This window comes from Camellia sinensis, chromosome 4, assembly GCF_055761805.1.
Source record: "Camellia sinensis isolate YWXY chromosome 4, ASM5576180v1, whole genome shotgun sequence".
Taxonomy (NCBI): domain Eukaryota; kingdom Viridiplantae; phylum Streptophyta; class Magnoliopsida; order Ericales; family Theaceae; genus Camellia; species Camellia sinensis.
Genome location: NC_138964.1, coordinates 181,028,715 through 181,053,367, shown reverse-complemented (window position 1 = coordinate 181,053,367; position 24,653 = coordinate 181,028,715). Strand labels below are relative to the sequence as shown.

Genomic DNA, 24,653 nt, shown 5'->3' with positions numbered 1-24,653 from the left:
CCGTTGTTACCGCCTGTTTATTTCTTAATTCTATTTCTTGTTTGGTCGGCCCACTGTTGACTCGGGCTCGCTTTGGCGAGCCGTTTCCCTTTTCTTGCTTCACCTCTTTGTTTCCCGACGTATCTTCCTCGGCCCTGGCGTATTTCTCAATTCTTGCCATGAGTTCTTCCATGCTTTTTGGCAATGTTTTTGCCAAAGACTTCCGTAGTGGGCAGTCATCTTTCAGGCCGTTCTTGAAAGACACGACTGCTACTTCCTGGTTACATTCAGGTATTCGGTTGAACACCTCGTAGTACCTCTTCGCATAGGCCCTAAGGCCTTCTTCCTTGGTGATTCTTAGAGCCATCAAAGCATCAACCCTCAGGGGTTGCAGCTTGTTGGTCACGAACCTGGCCACAAACATCTCGGCCAAGCCTTCCCATGTCTTTATGCTTCCTTTTGGTAACTTATGGAACCAATCAGACGCAATTTCCCCAAAGGATGAGGGGAATACTTTGCAGAGCAGCGGCTCGTTTCCGCTATATAGTGCCATTGAATTTAGGTATAGCCCAACATGAAAGTTTGGATCTGACTTACCATCATAGATTTGGAACCTCGGCATACTGAATCTTTTGGGCGGTTCGAATCTGTCCAGTTCCACCGAGAAGGCTGTCTTCGGTTTTACTGGGGAGTTTACCTCGGCTTCCGCATTCTGCTGCCTCCTTTTGAGGTAGTCCCTTAGGTCTTCTTTGCTCCTCCCTGGAGCTCGGCTGTCTTTGGATTTTAATCTTTTTGGCACACTGCTTTCGGCCTTGAGGTGGGTCCGTTTGGGTCTTTCTTCATGGGTTGTGTCAAAGTGGAGTATTTGCCCCTGAACATGTCGATGTTCTTTGGGGTCTGGATTCTTCATGTGTTGCGTCCTTCGGGACTCTTCTTGCCTCGGCTTTTCTCGCCCGACTTCCCTGGAAGGCCGGTGAGAGTGCCTTCCGCTCCTGGTATGCTGAGGGACCTCGGGGATTGTTTTTCTTCTGCCCTTTTGGGTGTTGGTCGCTGGTATCGGCGTATCTTGCAGCGGGTATGGTGGCTGCATTACATTGTTTTGCATCATGAAGTTGACGACTGACTGAAGGTCTGCCAATTTGTTCGCCAATTCTTTTACTTCCTCATCCCTCCGTAGGCACCTGTCCCTCCATACCTGGAGGTTATCTTCATTGTAGTACCTTCCTTGGTTTGTTCTTTTTGACGTGTCGCCTTCCAGGTTTACGTCGTTTTCTCTGTGGCCCTGGCCACGGGCTTCTGAATTGTGGTTGTCTCCTTCAATGTCGAGGTCAATTGGTCTGCCACTCCCAGTGGGAGCGTCATCCCCAATATTTTCCTGCTGTCCGTTACTGGCCATCTATTCTTCCTTCGTTCCCACAGACGGCGCCAAATTGTGTGGGTAAAAATCTGACCACACTGCCCGTTTAGTGATCAGTAGCAAAGCACCGGCAGAATAGATGGCTTTAGCAACCTGTAACAGAAAGAAAAAGCTCCGGCGGTGGTTCTTCCACCCGGGGGCACTCCGACGATCAAGTCAGTATGTTTCTCAAAGATAATCAAGTACTTGAACTGAATACTCAAAACATAAATTGCATACCTTAGACCCACGGGGGTGCCTCTCTTTTATAATATACTCAATCCAAGTCCCATTAGAAGTATGACTTCTATGAACTCCAATCTTAGTGCTTACTCTGGACTCTTTAGGAGATAGAGATAAACTCCCTAAGAGCTTTATCCTTATCTTAATTAAGTCCCCTCTTTACTTCAGGACTCTTGTCCCTTATCTTTGGATTCCGACATCTTCGGAGATGACCTCGGCTTCTCCGAGATTACCTCGGCTTAACTACCAGGGCACGTGGCACCTCGGCTGACACGTCGGCGTCACCATGCCACGTGTTGGTATTCAGAAAATATGTTCCCACAATATTGTTATTTTGTAAATAAAACTATTTTTATATGAATGTTTTATTATAAAATGAAATTGGAAAGCACATCGTTTTATACAAAAATAACGATTTTTTTAAAGAAAAAATTAGTGAAATATTCCTCTTTAATTTTATGTAGAGATTCAAGATTTTTTTATTTTTTTATATTTTTTATAAGATCCCTCAACATTTTCACTAAGAAAATTCGACTCAAAAAATTTGGTCCAACTTACAAAAATTTTGGCCCCGACTTAGAGAAATTTCAATTTTTACAGATAAATTTTTCTGATTTCACAGAAAAATTTTAAAATTTCTCTGAATTGAATTTTCTTCGTAAAAATGTTAAGAGATCTTAATTACTATAAAAATATTGTGAAATTTCTCTGAATTGAATTTTTTTCGTAAAAATGTTAAGAGATCTTAATTACTATGAAAATATTATGTATTCTTTATATTATAAAATTTTAATATCAGATATTTTAAAAATGTTCTCTATTTTTTTATTTATATATTATTAATGATTTAAAAATAAAAATAAAGTTAGATCACTTGCCCACGCAGCAGGCTGCTTTTAAGCAAGATTTCATTAGTTTTTCACTTCCGCCGTATCCATACCAGCACAATACCTATAATCTGAGTCAATAGCACCAATGTCCGAGTCCAGGCCTCACCGTGACTCACCTCTCTCAAACATAACCAAACCCACCTCATCTTCCTCCTCCTCCTCCAGTTTTCTACTACTATCTTTCATTGTTGTGGCACCTGTAATAGCCGGAGTGATTCTCTATCAACTCGACTCGTTCGACCCAGCTCCTATGCCGACTCACGAGTTCGCTCAGCACCCCGTGTTCGTGCCGAAGCAGAACTCTCGCATGCTTCAGGGTGCAGAGTTGATCGGAGTCGGGCAGTTGTTGGCACCCGAAGACCTTGCTTACGACCCGGACTCGGGACTCGTCTATGCGGGTTGTGTTGATGGGTGGATCAAGAGAGTCTCGGTCAACGTGTCTGCGGATGACGCGGTGGTGGAGAACTGGGTTAACACGGGTGGTCGGCCTCTCGGACTCATTCTTGGACACAACAATGATCTTCTCATTGCCGACGCAGATAAGGTTTGTATTATTGTTATTTTTTAAAATATTTTGTTTTGCTATTCAGTTTTTGAAATCAAATTTTGAATTTTTTTTTTAATTTTTAGTAGATTTTTAAATATGTTTTACATGGATCTTATTTAGATCTACCCAAAAAATAATGAATAGGTAGGGAACAACAGCCTAATATAACTTTAGGATACAAGAGAGAATACATAAAAATTAATGGATATTTATGCACAAATCTTAATTTATGAACTTATACTCTATTGAGTTTTAATTAAGATTTTTTAGACTTTCAAATTTTATTAAATTTTAATAGTTAAAATTATCTTTCAAATAATGATTGTACATCATTTATGATTTTATATAAAAAAAAATATGATGATTTGATATTTATTTTGATTTTCAAAATTTTAAAATATCAACTTTTAAATTGAAAAAAATAAAAAATAAGTATGTGTAAAAAAAAAATAATCAGTGTGATTGGTATTAGTTTTGTGAATTCAATTTTCTGAAAATTGAGTTTTTTTTTTTGTTTTTTGTATTTTTTTTAATTTTTGGTGGATATTTTTAAAATTTTAAGCATTTTTTTTTACTTTTTTAGATACACCTTATTTAGATGTATTTAAAAAGTAAAATATTTGTGAAAAAATTAATAAATACCTAAAAATACGAAAAATATACTGAATTTTCATATATTTTTGATATTTAGTGAATTTTTTAAAAAAAAATTCATGAAAATTATATTTTTAAGTGTATTTATATTAGATGTGTCTAAAAATTAAAAAAAATTACATAAAATATTAAAAAAATTCAATAAAAACAAAAAAAAAATACAAAAAATAAGAAAGTTGAATTTTTTGAAAAGTGTTTTTAAAAAAATGAAAACAAACCTGGTGAATCGTTTTTTTTTTTTTAAATTGAAAAAATGAAATTATTATTTTATGCAAAATTGAAAATTTTGTATCTATAAAGAAGCATGATAATTGAATATTGATGTACAATATTGAAAAAAAATAAAAATAAAAACTTTAAAAATGAAAAAAAAAGCTAATCAGTTTGCTTGTTTTCATTTTTCAGAAAACACTTTTCAGAAAATTCTACTTTCTTATTTTTCGTGTTTTTTTGTTTTTACTGAACTTTTTTAATAGTTTAAGCAATTTTTTACTTTTTAAACATACCTAACATAAATACACAAAAAGTAAAAAAATTATAAATTTTTTTTTTTAAAAATTCACTAAATACCAAAAATACAAAAAAAAAAAAAAAGAATTCAGTACATTTTTTGTATTTTTATGTATTTATTAATTTTTTAAAATATTTTTTCATAATTTTTTTTACTTTTTAGATACATCTAACTAAGGTACATCTAAAAAAGTAAAAAAAAATATTTAAAATTTAAAAAATATTCATTAAAAACAAAAGAATACGAAAATCGAAAAACGCAATTTTCAAAAAAGTTAATTTAGAAAACTCAAACCAAACACATTGAATAATGTTCTCAGTTTTAAAACTGAAAAAAAATTAATAATCTTTTTGATTTTATTGGATAGTTGAATCAAACCAATAAGTAAAAGGGTAAAAATATTTAATCTAATGATCTATTTTTTTTTATTAATTAGTGAAATAATTATCTGAAGCATTACTATGCAAAATCAATAATATTCTTAGTTTTGAAAATTGAGAAAAATTATAATATTCTCAGTTTTACTAAATAGGATTTATTAGTTTAAAAATTTTTAGATAAGATTTGAATTATCATAATATTTGTAAATAAGATTTTTAAATAATTAGTTATATTAGGAAAAAAAGTCATACATTTATTGATTAATTTAATGCGCGTGCCAGCTAAATTACCAAGTTTGTTTTTAAAAATTAGGTATTTTAATATTAAAAAAACAGGTACGAGAAAAATACAAATGAATCTCCCAAATCATATTATTTTATGTTATTTTATTAACGCAATCAAAATTATACTTTTGTTTCCTTTTCAATTTCATTATCCATGGAAGTTGTGTACAATACTCTATTGACTGCTTAACTTTCCAATTTTTTCCTTCTTTTAAAAACAAAAATAAAATTAATGTGTGCTTCACGTACATCTTCAATTACATCCCATTTGTGGCCTCATGTATATCCATATACAGCGCTACAAATTCATAAAATTTATTTAAAATTTTATTTAGAAAAATCAAAATATAATTCAGAAGTAATTCAAGTGTAGGAGTTACCATTTTATAATTCAACAATGCTAGGTAGTTCAAAATTTTGTAACTCAAATGACTCAAATCACTCAAAACGACGTCGTTTTAATAGATTTTGAGTGTAAAACGACGTCGTTTTGACAGATTTGAGCCATTTGAACCACAAAATTTTGAGCTACCAAACATTTTTCATTATACGACAATGCTACATAGCTCAAATTTTGTGGCTCAAAAGTGGCTCAAATGGCCAAAACGACGTCGTTTTGAGTACAGAACAACATAAAAATGGCCAAAACGACGTCGTTTTGGCCATTTGAGCCACTTTTGAGCCACAAAATTTGAGCTACGAGACATTTTCCTTCATTATAATTGGCTTTGTTTGGGGAGTGGATAGGCTTTTTAAGTTTTTACCTATTTTTAGTCTAGGCTTAAAAAGTTCGTTTGGGTTGAATATTTTGGTTTTTTTAACTTTTGTGAAAAAAAAATGATAATAATTATGGTATGAATGTGACATTTTGTCTTATTAATTTTTTAATTTTTTTTGTCATTTTATAACTAAATTAACTCCTAACCTCAAAAAAACTTCATGCCAAATGAGTTCCGAATCTAAACCAACTCCAAAGGATTAGTGGAACAATAAAGGCTTAAAAATAAAATGTAAGGTTTTCAATTAACCCATAAAAATTTGAGAATAAAATATAAAATTTCAAATTTGAATTATTCTAAGAAGTTATTAGAAGTTTTCCAGTCACCATATCAACAATGATTAAGATCTTTTTTTTTAGAGATCTTCACAATTTCTTTGAATCTTCATCATTGATGGTATGGGTTCCACATATATATGAGTGAGTTTCACACATACAGTAATAATAAAAATCTAAAAAGGGTTGTGAAATCTCAAAAAATAAAAATTTCGAACATTTTTCATCACCATATATTGATTGTTCGAGATAAAGTTCTAAATGTATATATATGTATATTTTTGGTTAAATTTGTGGCATTGTTGTTACGTATTGACTTACTCACAAGTTATGAAACCGAAGGATTCGAGGCGCCAGCAAGAGAGCGACAGGTTGATTTTTATATATATATATATATATATTTAAATTTGTGGCATCGTCGTTTATGTTTGGACTTATGCACAAGTTGCTGAAATCGAAGCGTTCGAGGCGTCTGTATGAGAGCGAAAGGTTTTTTTTTTGAACAAATAAATTACAATTGTACCTCTAAAGTTTATTTAAAATACAAATTATCTTCCGTAATTTGAAAAATTATAAATATCTTTTATTAGAATTTTTTATTTAACAGAATTAATTAAAAAAATAAAATTTATAATTATTCTCCTATACAATAATAAAATTACTTAAATTATTAATTGAAATATATTTTTAATATCATTAAAAACTGTTAATTGACTTAATGATTTATTAATAAAAAAGACGATTTGTTATGAAATTAGAAATCTCAATAGTAGAATGTAATTTTTAAAACCGTAGAAAACGATTCGTATTTTAATCAAATTTCAGATGATATATTCGTAATTTATCCTTTTTTTGAGAGTGTGGTTTCGCTTCCGTTGGGGAGATAATTTGGACTTACAAAGTTTATTATAAACTCAATTTTTATGATTTAAATGGTTTATTTTTTAATAATTATTAAAATAATATTTATGTAAAAAATTAAAATAATTAGATTTTGATAACTATATGTTTAAATCATAGTTATTTTAAAAAAATGGATGGGAAATATAATTTTAAGAATAATCATTCATAGGAGCTATATATTTGAATCGCATTTATCTTAAAAAATAGACAATCAATATAATTTTAAAAATAACCGTTTATTTTGTAAAGACAAATGTGATTCAAATATATAACCGTCTATTTTTTAAAGACAAATGTGATTCAAATATATCGATATCGAAATCCAATCATCTTAATATTCTTCTCAATGAGTAATGAACGGTGAACAATTTGGATTACCAAGATTGGGCTTACAATGAGCCCATTAAGTTTAAATGTTCTCTCAAGTTGGATTCCCAATACGAGAGAAGTCAAATCATTTTTTTTATTATTATTTATTTATAGATTTGATTTATATAAGATATTATACTCTCAAAGTGAGAGAGAATGCCCTAATTAATATAGGGGGATATTATACTCTCAAAGTGGGAGAGAATGTTTTCAATTAATATAAGAGGAATAAGACCCATACGTAAGTGGAGATATTTGAACTACAGACCTCTTAGCCTTCGTTTGGCATAAGCTAAATGGGGGACTTTTTGATTAAAATAGTCATAAAAAGACAAAATATGATTTTTAATCTAATAAAATAAAATGTCACATTCAAATTATAATTATTTTATTTTTTCTCTCATAAAAGTCAAAAAAAGTTTAAAAAACCTCTCATAACAAAAAAATTTAGATCTAAATTAAAATAATCAAAATGTCAAAAAAACTAAAAAAACTAACTTACATCTAGGGGTGGGCGCAGGTCGGTTGCGGCCACGAAACTTTCAATCCGTCATCCGTCCGCCAGATTGGCGGATTGGAGAAAATCAATCCGCATCCGTCCGCCAATCTGGCGGATGTGGATTGAGCGGATTGGCGGATTGGCGGTTTGGCGGATGGATGCGAATTGGTTTGGCGGTTTGAAATTTTATAAATTTTCAACATAGTTCAACTTGTGTACTTCCTCAAAAAAAAAAAAAAGTATTACAGTCAATAACTTAAAAAAGTATTACAATTACTGCATGTCTCATCCAAAGAAAGAAAGTTTGAAACTTTAAAATATCACAATCACTGTATGCCTCATCCACTATTACAATCACAGAATGCTTCATCTACATAAAGTATTACAATTTGTGGTTCTTAAAATATAAAAACAATTCAAACCACTAAAACCATGAACAGAGTAATAGTAGAGATTGTATGTTTCTGTATTGTTACATTTATATATGTTTTTGAAAACAAAAGTCAATCAACATATATCATATTTTCTATTTATTACTTTTAGAGTTAGATTTAAAAACCAAAAAATATAGATAAATAATACGTTTATTTTTTTCAATTCAAAAAATATATTTAAGTTGAAATTTTTTTTTCAACAGAAATTTGAACTCTTTTTCAATTAAAAACACGAACAAAATATTTAAACAAATTGAAAACACAAAGTCTTATAAATTACTAAGAGTGCTCGCGGTTTGGCGGTTCGGTTACGGCCAAATGAACTCCAAATCCGCCATCCGTCCGCCAAATTGGCGGATTAGAGAAAATCAATCCGCAACCGTCCGCTCGTCATCACGCATCCGTCCAAAATGTGACGGATCGATTCGATTCGATCGATTTTGACGGATCGATATATCCGCTGCTCACCCTTGCTTACATCCCAAATGAACCCTTACGGAGGTGCTCAGGAATTCTTGCCAATCAGACAAACCCATTGGTTGGAAGCGAAGGGTTGAATAGAAAGGTTGGAAATATCCAATTTGGAGCTCCTTAGAATAGGAATAAAATGGTCTTAAAAAATTGACAAAATACCAAATCTTATCCATGACAACAAGAAGGATCTTCAGATGTTCACAACCACTGTATAAATGTTCCATCATTTGAAGATCAAGAATGTTTCTGTGAGTAATTTTAATTAAGTTAATTACAGTTTTTAATTTTATGTTTGATTCAAATCTTATTTTTGTCTCCATAGATTAAAATTGAATAATTTGGCCTCTACTCTTTAAATCTAGTTTCAGTTTAGTCATTCCATTTAAGTTGAAGGTTAAAGTTAACGATTTTGGAACGTTGTCAGTCTCCTGAGATGTACACGTAGAAAAAAAATTAATGAAAATTTGGAGAACCAATTGAGAGTGGGTTTAAAGGGTAGAGATTAAATTGTTCAAAGTGCAAGAATTTAATTGTTCAATTTGAAATTATAAGAATTAAAGGAAAATTTAAATAAAAATACAAGAGTTAAAATTGTAATTAACCCTTTTAAATGATGTTTTCGATGTGTCACTAATAATACACTGTAACGTCAATATATTGAAGAGGAATAATGATACATCTCTCTAATTTTGAAATTTTAATCGAGCTCTAATGATGTGGCAGAGAATAAAAAAAATTAAAAAAAAATAAAACAAAGGCCAAAACATCACATCATAGTGGGATTCATTCCCATTAGAGCTTATTAAAGCTCGTTTATTAGAGCTCTCAATCATTTTTTCATTAAAGAGTCACATAAAGGGGCACAATTAAATTCATCAAATCTTTACTTACAACCGTGTAATGGAGCTGATTTTAATCCCAAAACTTTGTTACATCCCAGCATAGCATTATTTCAGCCTAGACATACTAGGTACTTTGAAAAATAATAGGAATATGAATGTATGGCGCATATTTAAAGGGAATTTACGTGTAGGTCTTAATAGATAGATTTATTATCTAATAGATCTTATGATAATTAATGATATTTTCATCAAATACTATTTAAAAATGTAACTAATTGTGGAGAATTGGTTTGAAAATACTCTTCTGATCTTGGGGAACGCTCGAGATCCTCTGCCGGTCACCTGAAAAGGAATATACACTCCGGCGGGGATGCCGAAATTAACACTCCGACAGACAAGTCAGTAACCGCACTCAAGAATACCTATATTCTAAGTTAAGCACTACAATTCTCACATACCTCTTTCTGGCTAATGTTCTTCTATTTATATCTTTTTTCCCATGGGCCTCGGGATTAGGTCCATTTCCAACTCATATTCGGCGTATCTTATAATAGACCGACCCTCATTCGGCCCCTTGCCTAATCGGCTATTTGGCCGAATAGGGTTGTATTTGAACATGCGAGCCAATTGCCGAGTGCCTCGAATCTCGACTCTCCGAGATTCGACTATCCGGGAATCTCTACGACTCCCTCTTCTCGGCCCCCACACTAATTGTTAATTTTCAGCGATAGTTTAAAAATTATCATAAAAGTGTCACTAATTATCACTACAACATATAAGAGTTTTCGAGATCAAATGTTTTGATCTCTAAAAGTGAAAATTTCGTTACAAAAGACATTTAGGAACCAATTTTCATCGTCATGGTGATAGTTGCTAAAAAGTTGTTCCGAAAAGTAAAAAACAAAGCTTTTAGTGACAAAATTTTGGAAGTGTCACTAATAAATAGACTCTTAGAGACAAAATAATTTGATCTCAAAATGGTTTATTTTTTTAGACAAAATTTTGGTCCCAAAAAGATAATAATTCATCACTAATGTCCAATTTTTGTTGCTAAGAATATAATGACGACACTTTTTGCAACAAAATTATTTAGTCCCTAAAAAAAAAAATTTGTCCCTACATTTTGATCTCTAAAACTTTAATTTTTTGTGGTGTATAAGTTTAGCGATATTTCTAAAAAAATGTTATAAAAAAAAGTCTCTAATTTTTAACTTTTAATAGCAGTTTGAAAAATTCGTCACAGAAAAATATTACTAATTATAAGTTTTAGTGATAATTTATAAAAATTGTGATAAACAAAAGTCGCTAATTATCAATTTTTTGTGAAATGCAAAAAATCGTCACAAAAAATTATTTTTAGCAATAATTTTACTTAGACTTATTTTTAATAGGACTTAATAAAAATTAAATCAAACTATTAGAATATATTAATAATTTACCCTATTTAAATTTGGTGTAATATACGTCTTATATAGAATGAATGCAAGTCACATATTTTAAATTTTAGACACTTTTTTGAAAGTATTTTTTTGAGTAAACTATCCCCAAGCTTTAGTCTAGTTTTACTCTAAAATCTTAATTTTGTGGTGTACAAATTTTAGTGATATTTTAAAAAAATTGTCATAAAAAAAGTCTCTAATTTTCAACTTTTAACAATAGTTTAAAAAATTTGTCATAGAAAAATATCACTAATTGTAAGTTTTAGTGACAATTTATAAAAATTGTAATAAAAAAAAAAATCACTAATTATCAATTTTTTGTGATATCCAAAAAATCGTCACAAAAAATTATTTTTAACGATGATTTTATTTAGACTTATTTTTAATAGGACTTAATGAAAATTAAATTAAACTATTAGAATGTATTAATAATTTATCCTATTTAAATTTGGTGTAATATACGTCATATATAAAATGAATGCAAGTCACATATTTTAAATTTTAGACACTTTTTTGAAAGTATTTTTTTAGTAAACTATCCCTCAAACTTTAGTCTAGTTTTTTTGGATATAACCGTTAAACCTTTGATTATTTCTTTTGATTATTCCATTTGAGCCCTAACTTTTTCCTTAGATTCAATGTGAGCCTTAACCTTTTAATTTTTTCTATTTATGCCTTCCAATTCTAATAATTAATTTAATGTACTCTAGTTTGTAAATAGATGTAGGAAAAACTATTGTGCACTTTCTAAAATTATATATTACTTTAATTACAATTTGAACAAAATAATATTTACTAAAATTTAAGAGGAACTCATGCTCATTTGTTGAAATTGAATGTCTATGGTCCCAAAATGCAGTCAATTGATTTACTATATTCTTGCTAGCATACAATTTGGCTAGACTTTTTACAAAACTAACAGATTACATATAAAATCTTAAATTGAACACTTATTATTTTAAAAATGTGACTGCCACATCATCCTAATACCTTTCTATATAAATTTTTATTTGCAAATCATTTTTCAATTCAAATGCCCCAAACAAGAGCGATTCCATAAAATCAAGAAGAATTTGTATAGGTTATGAATGGCATCGTTATTGATTGGGCTAGTTTAGTTAATCACTCTTGTTATTATGCACCTAGCAAAAATACTCACAATATGAACATACGAAGTATATTTAAACTTGATGCATCATAGATAATGAATTTGACTCACACATTTTATATTTTTGGAGAATTTTTTAAATAATTTTTTATGTGTGCCTAATATTGACGATTTAAGAAGAAATTGAGTTTGATTACACGATGTGCAAATTTTTATTTGCTACACATATAACGCAAGTTAATATTATAATAATATGTTGTTTCTCAAACCCATGGTAAATATATACATATAACATGTGCTTTGTTTAACAAAATTTTATGGGTGTAGGGGTTGTTGAAAGTAACTTCAGATCGCACGATTGAGCTGTTGACAGATGAGGCTGAGGATGTGAAATTCAAGTTAACAGATGGTGTTGATATTACAAAAGACGGTATGATTTATTTCACAGATGCATCATACAAATATAGTTTAAAGGAGTTCATATGGGACATTTTGGAGGGTAGACCATACGGTAGATTCATAAGCTATGATCCATCAACAAAAGAAACCAAAGTGTTGGTCCGTGACCTCTACTTTGCTAACGGAGTAGCAATCTCACCAGATCAAAGTTTTGTAATCTTCTGTGAAACCCCAATGTAAGTCTTTCCCTCACAAAGTACTGTTAGCATGTGATTTTCAGTCAAAGCTTGTTTATATTGTGAGTAGGCTACATTTAGGATATTGTTTACTCATTTGCATTTTGTAAGTAAAAATTTGCAGGAGGAGGTGCAAAAGGTACTACATACAAGGTGAAAAGAAGGGTGATGTTGATACATTTATTGATAATTTGCCTGGCATTCCTGACAACATACGGTATGATGGAGAAGGCCAATATTGGATTGGATTAGGCACGGTAATCAAATTTATACGTTTTATTAACTGAAATCATCCCCTTTGACAGTAATATATGTTTGAAATTCCTGCATTCAAATTGATATATATACTACTTTTAAAACGAGCTGAACAACACTAGATCAACATATATTTACTTTTTGATTAAAGAGAAGCAATGGGTCTTGTAATGAAGATTATGTAATGACTAGTTTGACATGTCCTTGCTCATTCACTGCTTTAAATTTTCTTCATGCATAACGTTTATGATTTTGAATAAATGCGGGTAACATTTTTACTGATGGCATGGTTCATGGAATTTTGGCAGACAACTACACTGTCTTGGGATCTAGCACTGAGATATCCTTTTATCAGAAAAGTTTTGGCAATCATGGAGAGGTACATAGGGCGACCGCATATGGAGATAAATGGTGGGTTTTTGGCTGTTGATTTGGAAGGAAAACCGATTGCCCACTATTATGATCCTAAATTATCACTAGTTACTACTGGGATAAAGATTGCAGACTATTTATATTGTGGTTCCATCACATATCCATACATCATCCGCCTCAATTTGACTCAACATCCTGCTGTAGCAGTATAGGAAGAAGTTCTAAATAACCACCAGAGTCGACTAGTTTCTTTTATTGAAATGTAGATGGAACTATGGAAGCTTCAAAACAAATGCAAATTGTTGGGCTGTGGCTTACACATGGTATCATTTGTATTTTGGAGCATGTTTCGTAGTTTATAAGGTTACTAAGGATTTAGCAATTCCTTGTACTATGTGAAATTCATGATATTAATAATCAAGTGAGTGCTTACCTGCTTGCAAATCTAACTGCTTACAAAATCCACATTCCATACCAAAATACTAGGCAAAATTATCTCCTTGTTACCTGTTAGCCTCATAATACTATTACCTTGATTTACATTATTTGATCCATTTTCTAACAACTTAAATTTTTAAAACAATTGATGATCAAACATGGTGTCAGAAATTTGGTTCCAAGAGATCTTTCATTCAAGTATTGTCACTTACACTATGCACTTTGTGTGAGTGAATTTCCGACCACACTGCCAACTCAGTATTCAGCTGGAGAGCACTGGCAGAATAGCTGGCGCCTGACTGACCTGCAACAGAAAGAAGAGATTCCGGAGGTGGTTCGTCCACCCGGGGGCACTCCGACGATCAAGTCAGTTATCTCTCAAAGATAATCAATAGTGCTTAACTCACTATTCAGAATGTAAATTGCGTACCTTAGACTCATGGGGATGCCTCTCTTTTATAGCCAACTCAATCCTAGTCCCAATAGAAGCCTAGCTTCAATGGACTTGTGTTCAGTGCTTATCTTGGACTCTCCAATAGATAAAGATAAACTCCCTAAGAGCTTTATCCTTATCCAGGCTGAAGTCCTTCCTCATTCTAGGACTCTTTCCCTTATCTGCTTATCTCGGATTCTGATATTTTTGGAGATAACCTCGGCCTAGCCGAGATTACCTCGACGTTACGACCGGGATACGTGGCACCTTGACTGACACGTCGGCGTCACCTTGGCCACGTGTTGGTACTCAGAAAATATGTCCCCACAACTACCCCCTAGGTTCCATTACCTCGGCATCCTGAGGTGATGGAACCTATATCATTATACCGTATAGCATGTCGGCTATCTTGCTCTATCATTCATTACCGTGGTAAGAACTTATTGGCTCAGTATGACCATGACCTATAGTTTGCTTTTTATCAATGCTTTTGAATCACTAACCAGGGTTGTTCAAATTTCTCATCCGAGATTATCATACAGGCCGACATGTCTTCTAAAGAACAAGAATTCCAAGAGCTCCGTCACGCGTATGAGCTATCATACATAATAACTCAACCGTTTTAGGCACGCGTCTTCCCACTACTGGATCGTACTTGATACGCGTCTGTCAGTCAAATTTTTCTTGCGTGCGCCGTCTGATGCATACGGCGTTTTAGGCACATTAATTGCCTTTTTGCCGCCGTTTCGAATTTTGACAAAACTTCCTTCCTACCCCCGTCTTTTCACTCTTTATCATTTTTGTTCAAACTCTCTCTCTCTCTCTCTTACTTTCTCATATCCTCCATTGTTCCAAGCTCTTGAGCTCTGCTACCACCACCGTTCACCTCCTCCGGTGAGGCTCTTGCTAATATTTTCTGTTGCTGCAGTTCGTCTGACTTCGGCGAACTCAACACCGGCTTCCTTTCTTCGGTGAGTTACTATTTCTTCCCGATCTTGTTTCAATTTTTTGTCTTGCTTTACTGAACTCCACTGCTCTGCTTCTGCAATCCTGCTCATATCTCTGATATTTCAACTTGTATCTTGTTTTCCACCATATGTTTGTTTCATGAATCTGTTTTTGCCCCATCTGTTTCCTGAGTTCACACTGTTCACACATTTGTTGATTTTTGCCAGTGTTCTTGGCCTGACACACCTGCGTAAACTTTTGTCTTGTGTTTCTTGATGACTCATCACTGTTCTTGACTCTGAATTACTGCTTTTGTTTGTGTTTTTTGCATTTTCTCCAAATTCTTGTGTTCAATCTCCATTTGTTTAGACTTAGGTTTGGGATTTGCCCTAGAACACACAAATCTTAGGGAAAACTGAAACGAATCCCCCTCTGATCCTCACGAATTCTTACCCCAGCGTGAATCTTAGGTTTTGCCAAGGTCTTCTGAATCTTTAGTTCCAATTCGTACACCGTCCCCCTAAGCCGACGTCATGGGTATGTGGAGGCATAGGGTAGACACTCCGACCAAGTTAGAATACTTTAGGTGAGATTTTTCCATTCCTGCCGACGTCCATCTGAGGTTGGCTGGGGAGGATGACTCTATCATGCCCACGACTGATTCTATGTCTTTCCCTGTTGTAGCATTTATCGAGTGTGGTCTTAGGCTCCCACTTGACATCTTCTTCCGTGAGATAATCCACGACTATAAGTTGAACCCAATGCAGCTTGCCATCAATTCCTACCGAGTCATAAATGGTATAATAGTCTTAGCCAAACAAAAGAATGCTAGGGTTACCTTAGCTGACATCAAATACTGCTACACCATGTGTGGCCTAAAAAAAGAGACAGACTATATTTACTACTTCAAACCGAGGTCCACAGAGTACAAAATTGTTGCCGACCTCCCAAACTCCAACAAGGGAGCTGGGGATGATTACTTCATTACCTTGGGGAACTGGGAGTTCGCTCCAGACGAGGACCTTCACCTCTACCCTCTTCCTCGAACAGTCTTTGTAGAGGGTAATGGTAAGAGCCTAGTGTTTGTACTTACTCGTTTTTAAAGTCTTCAATACTTTGTTCTCATGTCTGTGCTATTCTTTTTGCAGTTCTCCCTCAGCCACCAAAAGGCTTTCGCCAGTCTTTCTTTCCCAACAAAGACTTGAAGAAGCTTTTGGATTTGCACAAGCACAGAGCCCCCCTGCTGCTCAATTTTATTCCTACCTACAAGTCGGTTCTTCCTGACGTTCCAAAAAAGAAGAAGAAGAAGAGTCAATCTCCCCATTCTGCCACAACTCCTCAAGCTGCCTCCATATCTCGGCCAGATCAAGGATCGACCTCTGATCTAACAGAGCAGCCGTCAACCTCAGCTCCGTATCTGATCCCACAATCTCAACGCCAACGTCGGCGATGAACTGTTCTTGCTGCCGAGATGGGCCGCTAGAAAGCAGTTGCTAAAGATCTCTTGGCCAACATTCCATCTACCATAGACGCCCAACCAGCATCAACTCAGCCTCCAAACCCAAAACAAAAAAGGATGAAAAAGGCTCAGCTAAAGGCAACGGTGACTTAGGTTGATACTAAGGACACCTTGTCGATTTCCAAATTGGTTTCGAGCAAGAAAACACCTTCAGCTGCTGAAAAGAGGCTAGCCGAGGCCCAACCATCCAAATCCACTCGGTCAAAGAGGCCGAGGTCCGAATCTGCAACAACTTCGGGCTCCATGAAATCCGATGCCCCATGGGCTCCACCATTTACTTTGGAGGACAGGCTGATCAAAGTCGATGATAGTGCCATGATGTCAACGTCGGCGTTGCCCTTAGCACGGCTTTGCTCCTTCCTGGAGATCTTGACCGAAACGTCGAGATAAGCGAGTATGAGAACTTTGCACTGATGCTCTATCGTTTTGTTCAAATAAGTCTTCAAACTTGGTATCTTTCTTTCTTCTTTTTTATACTTAGTGTAGGGACATAATTTTTGAATGACAACACATGGCCGAGGTGTCACCGAAGTGCCTGTTGAGGTGCCACGTGTCCTGGTCATGACGCCGAGATTATCTCGGCTAGGGCGAGGTTATCTGCGAAGATACCGGAATCCGAGATAAGCGGATAAAGGACAAGAGTCCTAGAATGAGAGAAGACTTCAGTTTGGGTAAAGATAAAACTCTTAGAGAGTTTATCCCAATCCTACTGGGAGTCCAAGAGTAGCAGTAATCCTGAGTCCATTGAAGTTAGGCTTCTATTAAGACTAGGATTGTGTTGGCTATAAAAGAGAGGCACCCCCATGGGTCTAAGGTATGTCTTTTATGCTCTATCTAGTGAGCTAAGCACTATTGGTTATCTTTGAGAGATATTTTACTGACTTGATTGTCGGAGTGCCCCCGGGTGGATGAGCCACCGCCGAAATCTCTTCTTTTTGTGACAGGTCGTTCGGGCTTAATCTATTCTGCAAGTGTTTTCCAGCTGAGTGCTTGATTAGTGGTGTGGTCGGAAATTGACACATATAATTTGGCGCCGTCTGTGGGAACGTAAGAAGAATAAATGGCCAACGACAGACAAAAAGAGAAGGTTGGGGATGACACTCCTAATGGGAGTGGGAAACCTATATACCTTGACATCGAAGAAAACAATTACAACAAAGAGACTCGTGATAAGAATCACGTAGAAAAGGACGTCGGCCAGGAGGGCGACGTGCCAAAGAAATCAAATCGAAGCGGGTATTATAACGAGGACGACCTCCAAGTATGGAAAGAAAGATGTCTATGGAGGGACGATGAGGTAAAGGCCATGGTGAACAAATTGGCAGACCTACATACAGTGGTCAATTTCATGATGCAGAATAACGTCATGCAGCCACCGTTCCTACTTTAAGATACGCCGATTCCAGCAGCAAAGGAGGATGCCCGAAAAAAAGGGCAGAAAACAGTCCCTACAGTCCCCCAGTACACGAGGACTGAAAAACACTGTCACCGGTCTTCAAGAGAGGTCGGGCGAGGAGAGTCAAGAAGGGAAGAATCGAGGAGGACGCATCGCACCAATGAAGTCGACCCTAAAGAACATCGGCATGTTCAAGGGCAGGAGTTGTACTTCAACGCAACCAATAGAGAGAAGTCCAAAAGGACCCATAATGAAACTGGGAGTAGTGCACCGAAAAGGCTGAAGTCAGGAGATAACCGAGCTCCTGGACGGACTAAAGAATATCTGGGGGATCACCTACAGAAGAAGCAACAAGATGCCGAAGTAATCTCCCCGGTTAAGCCGAGAACGCCGTTCTCGGTAGAATTGGACAAATTTGAAGCCCCAAAGAGGTTTAGCATGCTGAGATTCCAGATCTATGACGGTAAGTCGGGCCCCAACTTTCATGTCGGCTTGTACCTGAACTCGAAGGCGTTGTACACCAGGAACGAGCTGTTGCTCTGCAAGGTGTTCCCCTTATCCTTCGGAGAAATTGCATCGGACTGGTTTCACAAGTTGCCGAAAGAAACTGTGAAAACCTGGGAAGGCCTGGCTGAGATGTTTATGGCTAGGTTCGTGACAAACAAGCTACAGCCATTGAGAGTGGACGCCTTAATGGCCCTGAAGATCGGCGAGCATAAAAGCCTTAGGGCCTATGCCAAAAGGTATTATGAGGCATTCAACCAAATACCAAGATGCAACCAAGAGGTGGCGGTCATGTCGTTTAAAAACGACTTGAAGGATGACTGCCTGCTTCGAAAATCATTGGCAAAGACATTGCCGAAAAGCATGGAGAAGCTAATGGCCAGGATAGAAAAGTATGCCAGAGCCGAGGATGACACGCCGGGGACAAAGGTGTCTAAACAAGAGAAGAGAAATGGTTCGCCGAAGCGAAGCCGAGATAACACTGGATACGAGAAGACAAGAGCTCAGCCTAAGTGAGCAGATCCCGGATTCTAGATCTCGAATCCCAGATCCCAGAAGACAAGACATCGGCCTAGATGATTAAGTCCAAGAAGAGAAGAGCTTGGCCTAAGTTAAAGAATTTTTATATAAGATCCACAAAGGAGTATGTGGAAGCCATGCAGGGGGCAGATCCCCTTGCCGATAGAGCAATATTATAAGGATTCTTTTGGCCTTACATGCAAAAGGAAGCTGAAGCCTATGTAAAAAAGTATGAAAATGCTTTGAAATCCACCTGCAACGTGCGATAGAACAACAATTCGGCTAGGGGCATACCAGCAACAACTTGTTAGGGCTTACAACAAGAAGGTTAGCCCAAGAGAGTTCAAAGTTAGGGACCTCAGCTTGAGAAAGGTTGCCGGCAATGGGGCATAATGGCTGAAGCAATAATAAAGTGCTAGTTTGATTTTTGAAATCTGTTCAATAGGACCGACCAGTCCTATGACCATGTTTCTGATTGAAACATGACGAATAACTTAGACTTATTATATGGCAGAGTAGAAACTTTACTTGCATATAATAGAGTTGAACTAAGTTGGGTTAACTTCCAAAATTTTGAACCCATGCCTATCCAATTTTATCCAGTTTAAATCTGTTGAAATTCATACACAAATTTACATAGGTTGTAACTTGCAAATCCAATTAAAATTGGGTTTAAATAGGTTGGACATTTTTTTTTTTTGAATAAATTACACTGTTGGTAACAAATTAAAATTATAAAGTTCAAATTGCTCAAAATTATAACTTACCCCAGAGTTAGTCCTTTCTAATGTGGGAAATCCTTTGTTGTGCACTCCTAAAGATATGCATACCATATATACTATGTCGCAAAAATGTGTAATTTTATTATAAAATGTCATAACATCAACACAAAATGCGTTACCTTACCCGACCACATTTTAAATAATTAAAAAAATTAAGAATCATTTAAATCCTTAACACATGAAATAATTTATCTTGTTTCTATATATATAAACAATGAGACTTTTAGGATTATTATTTATTTATATTTAAACATAACCACCACTTTAGTGTTCATTTATTATATCTAATTATATTATATATACATATATTATTTATTTGTATATATTATTAATTATATCAGATTAGGAGAAGCAATACCTGCCTCCGCCTCTGCCTCTGCCTCTGCCTCTGCCACTGCCCGGCCCTGCCCTTGTTGCAAGTGACCAAAATATAATTCGCTCCTACCCACATAAATGTCGGGTCGGGTAAAATCTGTCCTATTCGAACAGGAATGGGCAAGCTCTCTCAGATCGGATTAAAATAGTCATCCCTAGTTATCACTTATTATGTTGTTAGTTATTAATTTAATTATGACTTATTATGATGTTGATTATAATTTATTGTGATTATTATTTTAATTATGATTAAAAATAATTTAATAATGATATTTCTAATAATCAATTATAATAAATTATAATTAAAAATAATTTAATTATGATATTTATGATAATCAGTCACACACATTTGCACCGTATAAACTTTCCCTAAATAAATAAATAAACACTACTTTCTATATGTAAAAATAAAAAAATAGAGTAATTATGGGTTTATTTATTTTTGAGTGTTCTCTCTGTATATTGTATATGAATATATATATATATATATATATAGGGTAAATTACACTGACACCCCCCTGAGATTTATATTTATTATAGATTCCCTCTTCACTTTTTAAAAATTACATCTTTCTCTTGAGGTTTAAAGTTTCATTACAGATTCCCTCCTTCAGCAATTTAATTTTTTTAAATACCAATTTTGCCCTCATTGGGTAAATTACATTGGCACCCCTCACATTTTAGAAATTACAATCTCCTCCCTAAGGTTTAAAGTAGTATTACCAATTGTCCCCTTAGTTAGTATTAGTTGTAAAAAAAAAATTCATTGAAAAAAAAAAATTATTTGAAAATTTTTTTTGTTAATAAAGTTATTAAATTTCTGTTTAAAAACCAACGTAAGCTCATTTTTTGAATTTACGTTTTTTTCTCAAATTTACAAACTGAGACAACTATTTGTAAACCAAAAAAATTATCAAACAAGTTTTTATGACAGTTTTTAAAATTTTTGTAAATATAAATTGAAAACTGAAAACGAAATGATTACCAAACAGACTTGATGGTAAAAATGTCATAAAATTAACAAATAATTAAATAAGTTATCAACGTAAGAAATGACTTATCAAAAGATTCTTAGGCTATGTATGGTTTTATTTTTAGAAATTTTTTTAAAAAATTAAAAATTAATTTGGTTAAGAAATAAAAAATAAAAAATAATTATCCTTTTTATATAATTTTTATCTTACGAGTGGTTAGAAATAATTTTTTACAAATTAAATTGAAGCAGCTATACGTATCTATATAACCTGCCCAAAAGTTAAAATGATAATTATTTTTTACCCTTAAATGATATTTATTTTTTATTTTTTATTTCTTAACCAAATTAATTTTTAATTTTTTAAAACAAAAATTCTAAAAATCAAACCATACATAACTTAAGAATTTTTTGATAAGTCATTTCTTACGTTGGTAACTTATTTAATTATTTATTAATTTTACGATATTTTCACCATCAAGCCTTTTTGGTAAACATTTTGTTTTCAGTTTTCAATTTATATTTACAAAAATTTTAAAAACTATCATAAAAACTTGAGTGATAATTTTTTTGGTTTATAAATAGTTATCTCAGTTTGTAAATTTGAAGAAAAAACATAAATTAAAAAAATGAGCTTACGTTGGTTTTTAAATAGAAATTTAAAAACTTTACTAGCAAAAAAAATTTTCAATTAATTTTTTTTCCAACTAATACTAACCGATGGGGCAATTGGTAATGCTACTTTAAACCTTAGGGAGGGGATTGTAATTTCTAAAATGTGAGGGGTGTCAATGTAATTTACCCAATGAGGGCAAAATTGGTATTTAAAAAAATTAAATTGCTGAATGGGGGAATTTGTAATGAAGCTTTAAACCTCAGGGGTGAGATGTAATTTCCAAACAGTGAGGGGGAACTGTAATAAGTATAAATCTCAGGGGTGTTAGTGTAATTTACCCATAAAAAATTAGATATATATATATATATATATTTAAATCCTTAATATTAAGATTTTATAATATAAAGAATATACAATATTTTTATAGTAATTAAGATCCCTTAACATTTTTATAGAGAAAATTCAACTCAGAGAAATTTTAATTTAAATTTCTTTGTAAAATCAGAAAAATTTATCTGTAAAAATTGAAATTTTTTTAAGTCGGGTTCAAAATTTCTGTAAGTCGAATAAAATTTCTTTGAGTTGAATTTTCTTAGTGAAAATGTTGAGGGATATTAACCAATAATAATAATAAAAAAAATCTTGAATCTCTCTTAGTGCTTGTTTGGGATAGCCTATAAAAGACAAAAAGACAAAAAGTTAAAAAGTTATTAAAAAATTTATCACTATTTACCAAAAAAATACAAAAAAAAAAAGTACACAAGCTAAGTAGAATAATGAACTTGTACTATACATAAGCCAAGTACCCTCACTACGCAGTGCACTCCGGATGAGGCTTCCCTCCAATTCTTCATTGGACTAGAAGGTACTATTGGGTCGTGGGGGCCCCATCCCATGCCCCGTTTTGATAATCCGAACCGTTCAATATGTAGAACTCATTGAGTATTATATGCCTGTAAAAAATCATGTTGATCGGATATCAATAGCTATGTGATCAAATCAGATTTTTTTCAGCAGCTTATTTTTCATCGTCTATTTTTTTATACAAAACTGATTTGATCATATAGCTATCGATATTCATTCAACGTAATTTTTTACAAGCATATAATACTCGACGAGGTCTACACATTAATCGGTTCAAATTATCGAAACGGGATCCGTGGTAGGTCCCTCCAATCCTATGAAGGACTAGAGGGAAGTCTCATCTTATATATATAATCTGAAGCATGTCTGCCCCCACCACACAATTCAAAACAATCCGCATTGATTCCTTCAATAGTCACTATCGCTATGCATAGGACATAGGGGTAATACAGTAATTTTGTTATTTTATATAATATTTTAATACATATTTTTTTTGTAAAAAGTCAAAAAATTATCCTAAATAATCTTTTTTTTTCTACTTTTTTATTCAAAAAATTAAAAAATGCACTTATATAGTTTATCCAAAACAACCCCTTACTATATAAAATTAAAGAGGGATATTTCCCTACTTTTTTTAAAAAAAAATTTCGTTATTTTTGTATAAAACGATGTGCTATTCCTATTTCATTTTATAATAAAACATTCATATAAAAATAGTTGGGTAAATTACACTAATACTCCCTGAAGTTTATATTTATTACAGTTTTCTCCTCACTTTGTAGAAATTACATCTCTTCCTTGAGGTTTAAAGTTTCATTACAGATTCCCCCTTCAACAATTTAATTTTTTTAAATACCAATTTTGCCCTCATTGTGTAAATTACATTGACACCCCTCATATTTTAGAAATTACAATCCCCTCCCTAAGGTTTAAAGTAGCATTACCAATTGCCCCCTCGGTTAGTCTTAGTTGAAAAGAAAAATTCATTGAAAAAAAAATTATTTGAAAAAAAGATTAATTGAAAAAAAAATTTATTAGTAAAGTTTTTAATTTTTTTTTTTTTAAAAACCAATGTAAGTTCATTTTTTGAATTTACGTTTTTTTTTTTAAATTTACAAATTGAGACAACTATTTATAAGCCAAAAAAATTGTCAAACAAGTTTTTATGATAGTTTTTAAAATTTTTGTAAATATAAATTGAAAACTGAAAACGAAATGATTACCAAATAGGCTTGATGGTAAAAATGTCGTAAAATTAACAAATAATTAAATAGGTTACCAACGTAAGAAATAACTTATCAAACGATTCTTAAGTTATGCATGGTTTGATTTTTAGAATTTTTTTAAAAAAAAAATAAAAATTAATTTGGTTAAGAAATAAAAAATAAAAAATAATTACCATTTAAGGATAAAAAATAATTATCATTTTAACTTTTGAGCAGGTTATACATGCGTATAGCTGTTTCAATTTAATTTGTAAAAAATTATTTTTAACCACTCAAAAGATAAAAATTATATAAAAATGATAATTATTTTTTATTTTTTATTTCTTAACTAAATTAATTTTTAATTTTTAAAAAATATTTCTAAAAATCAAACCACACATAGCCTAAGAATCTTTTGATAAGTCATTTCTTACCTTGGTAACTTATTTAATTATTTGTTAATTTTACGACATTTTTACCATAAGCCTGTTTGGTAATCATTTCGTTTTCAGTTTTCAATATATATTTACGAAAATTTAAAAAACTATCATAAAAACTTGTTTGATAATTTTTTTGGTTTATAAATGGTTGTCTCAGTTGTAAATTTGACGAAAAGACGTAAATTCAAAAAATGAGCTTACGTTGGTTTTTAAACAGAAATTTAAAAACTTTACTAACAAAAAAATTTTTCTAATTAATTTTTTTTTAATGAATTTTTTTTCCAACTAATACTAACCGAGGGGGCAATTGGTAATGCTACTTTAAACCTTAGGGACGAGATTGTAATTTTCAAAATGTGAGAGGTGTCAACG

The 24,653-nt window shown here is 33.0% G+C and overlaps 1 protein-coding gene across 1 annotated transcript; it reads left to right on the top strand.

Annotated features, from left to right (window-relative positions):
* Nucleotides 1–2,507: 2,507 nt before the first annotated feature.
* Nucleotides 2,508–13,773, top strand: LOC114293257 (protein STRICTOSIDINE SYNTHASE-LIKE 5). Its single transcript, XM_082867068.1, has 4 exons — nt 2,508–3,052; nt 12,335–12,642; nt 12,767–12,899; nt 13,206–13,773. Exons 1-4 carry the CDS (start codon nt 2,594–2,596, stop codon nt 13,479–13,481), a joined length of 1,176 nt encoding a protein of 391 aa, XP_082723194.1. The 5' UTR covers nt 2,508–2,593; the 3' UTR covers nt 13,482–13,773.
* Nucleotides 13,774–24,653: the final 10,880 nt, after the last annotated feature.

Bases quoted from the DNA above. Each gene is read 5' to 3' on its own strand.
- LOC114293257 (XM_082867068.1), top strand. From the start codon at position 2,594: ATGTCCGAGTCCAGGCCTCACCGTGACTCACCTCTCTCAAACATAACC. The intron at 12,643-12,766 runs GTAAGTCTTTCC...AAAAATTTGCAG, and splicing joins ATCTTCTGTGAAACCCCAAT to GAGGAGGTGCAAAAGGTACT. The intron at 12,900-13,205 runs GTAATCAAATTT...GAATTTTGGCAG, and splicing joins ATTGGATTGGATTAGGCACG to ACAACTACACTGTCTTGGGA.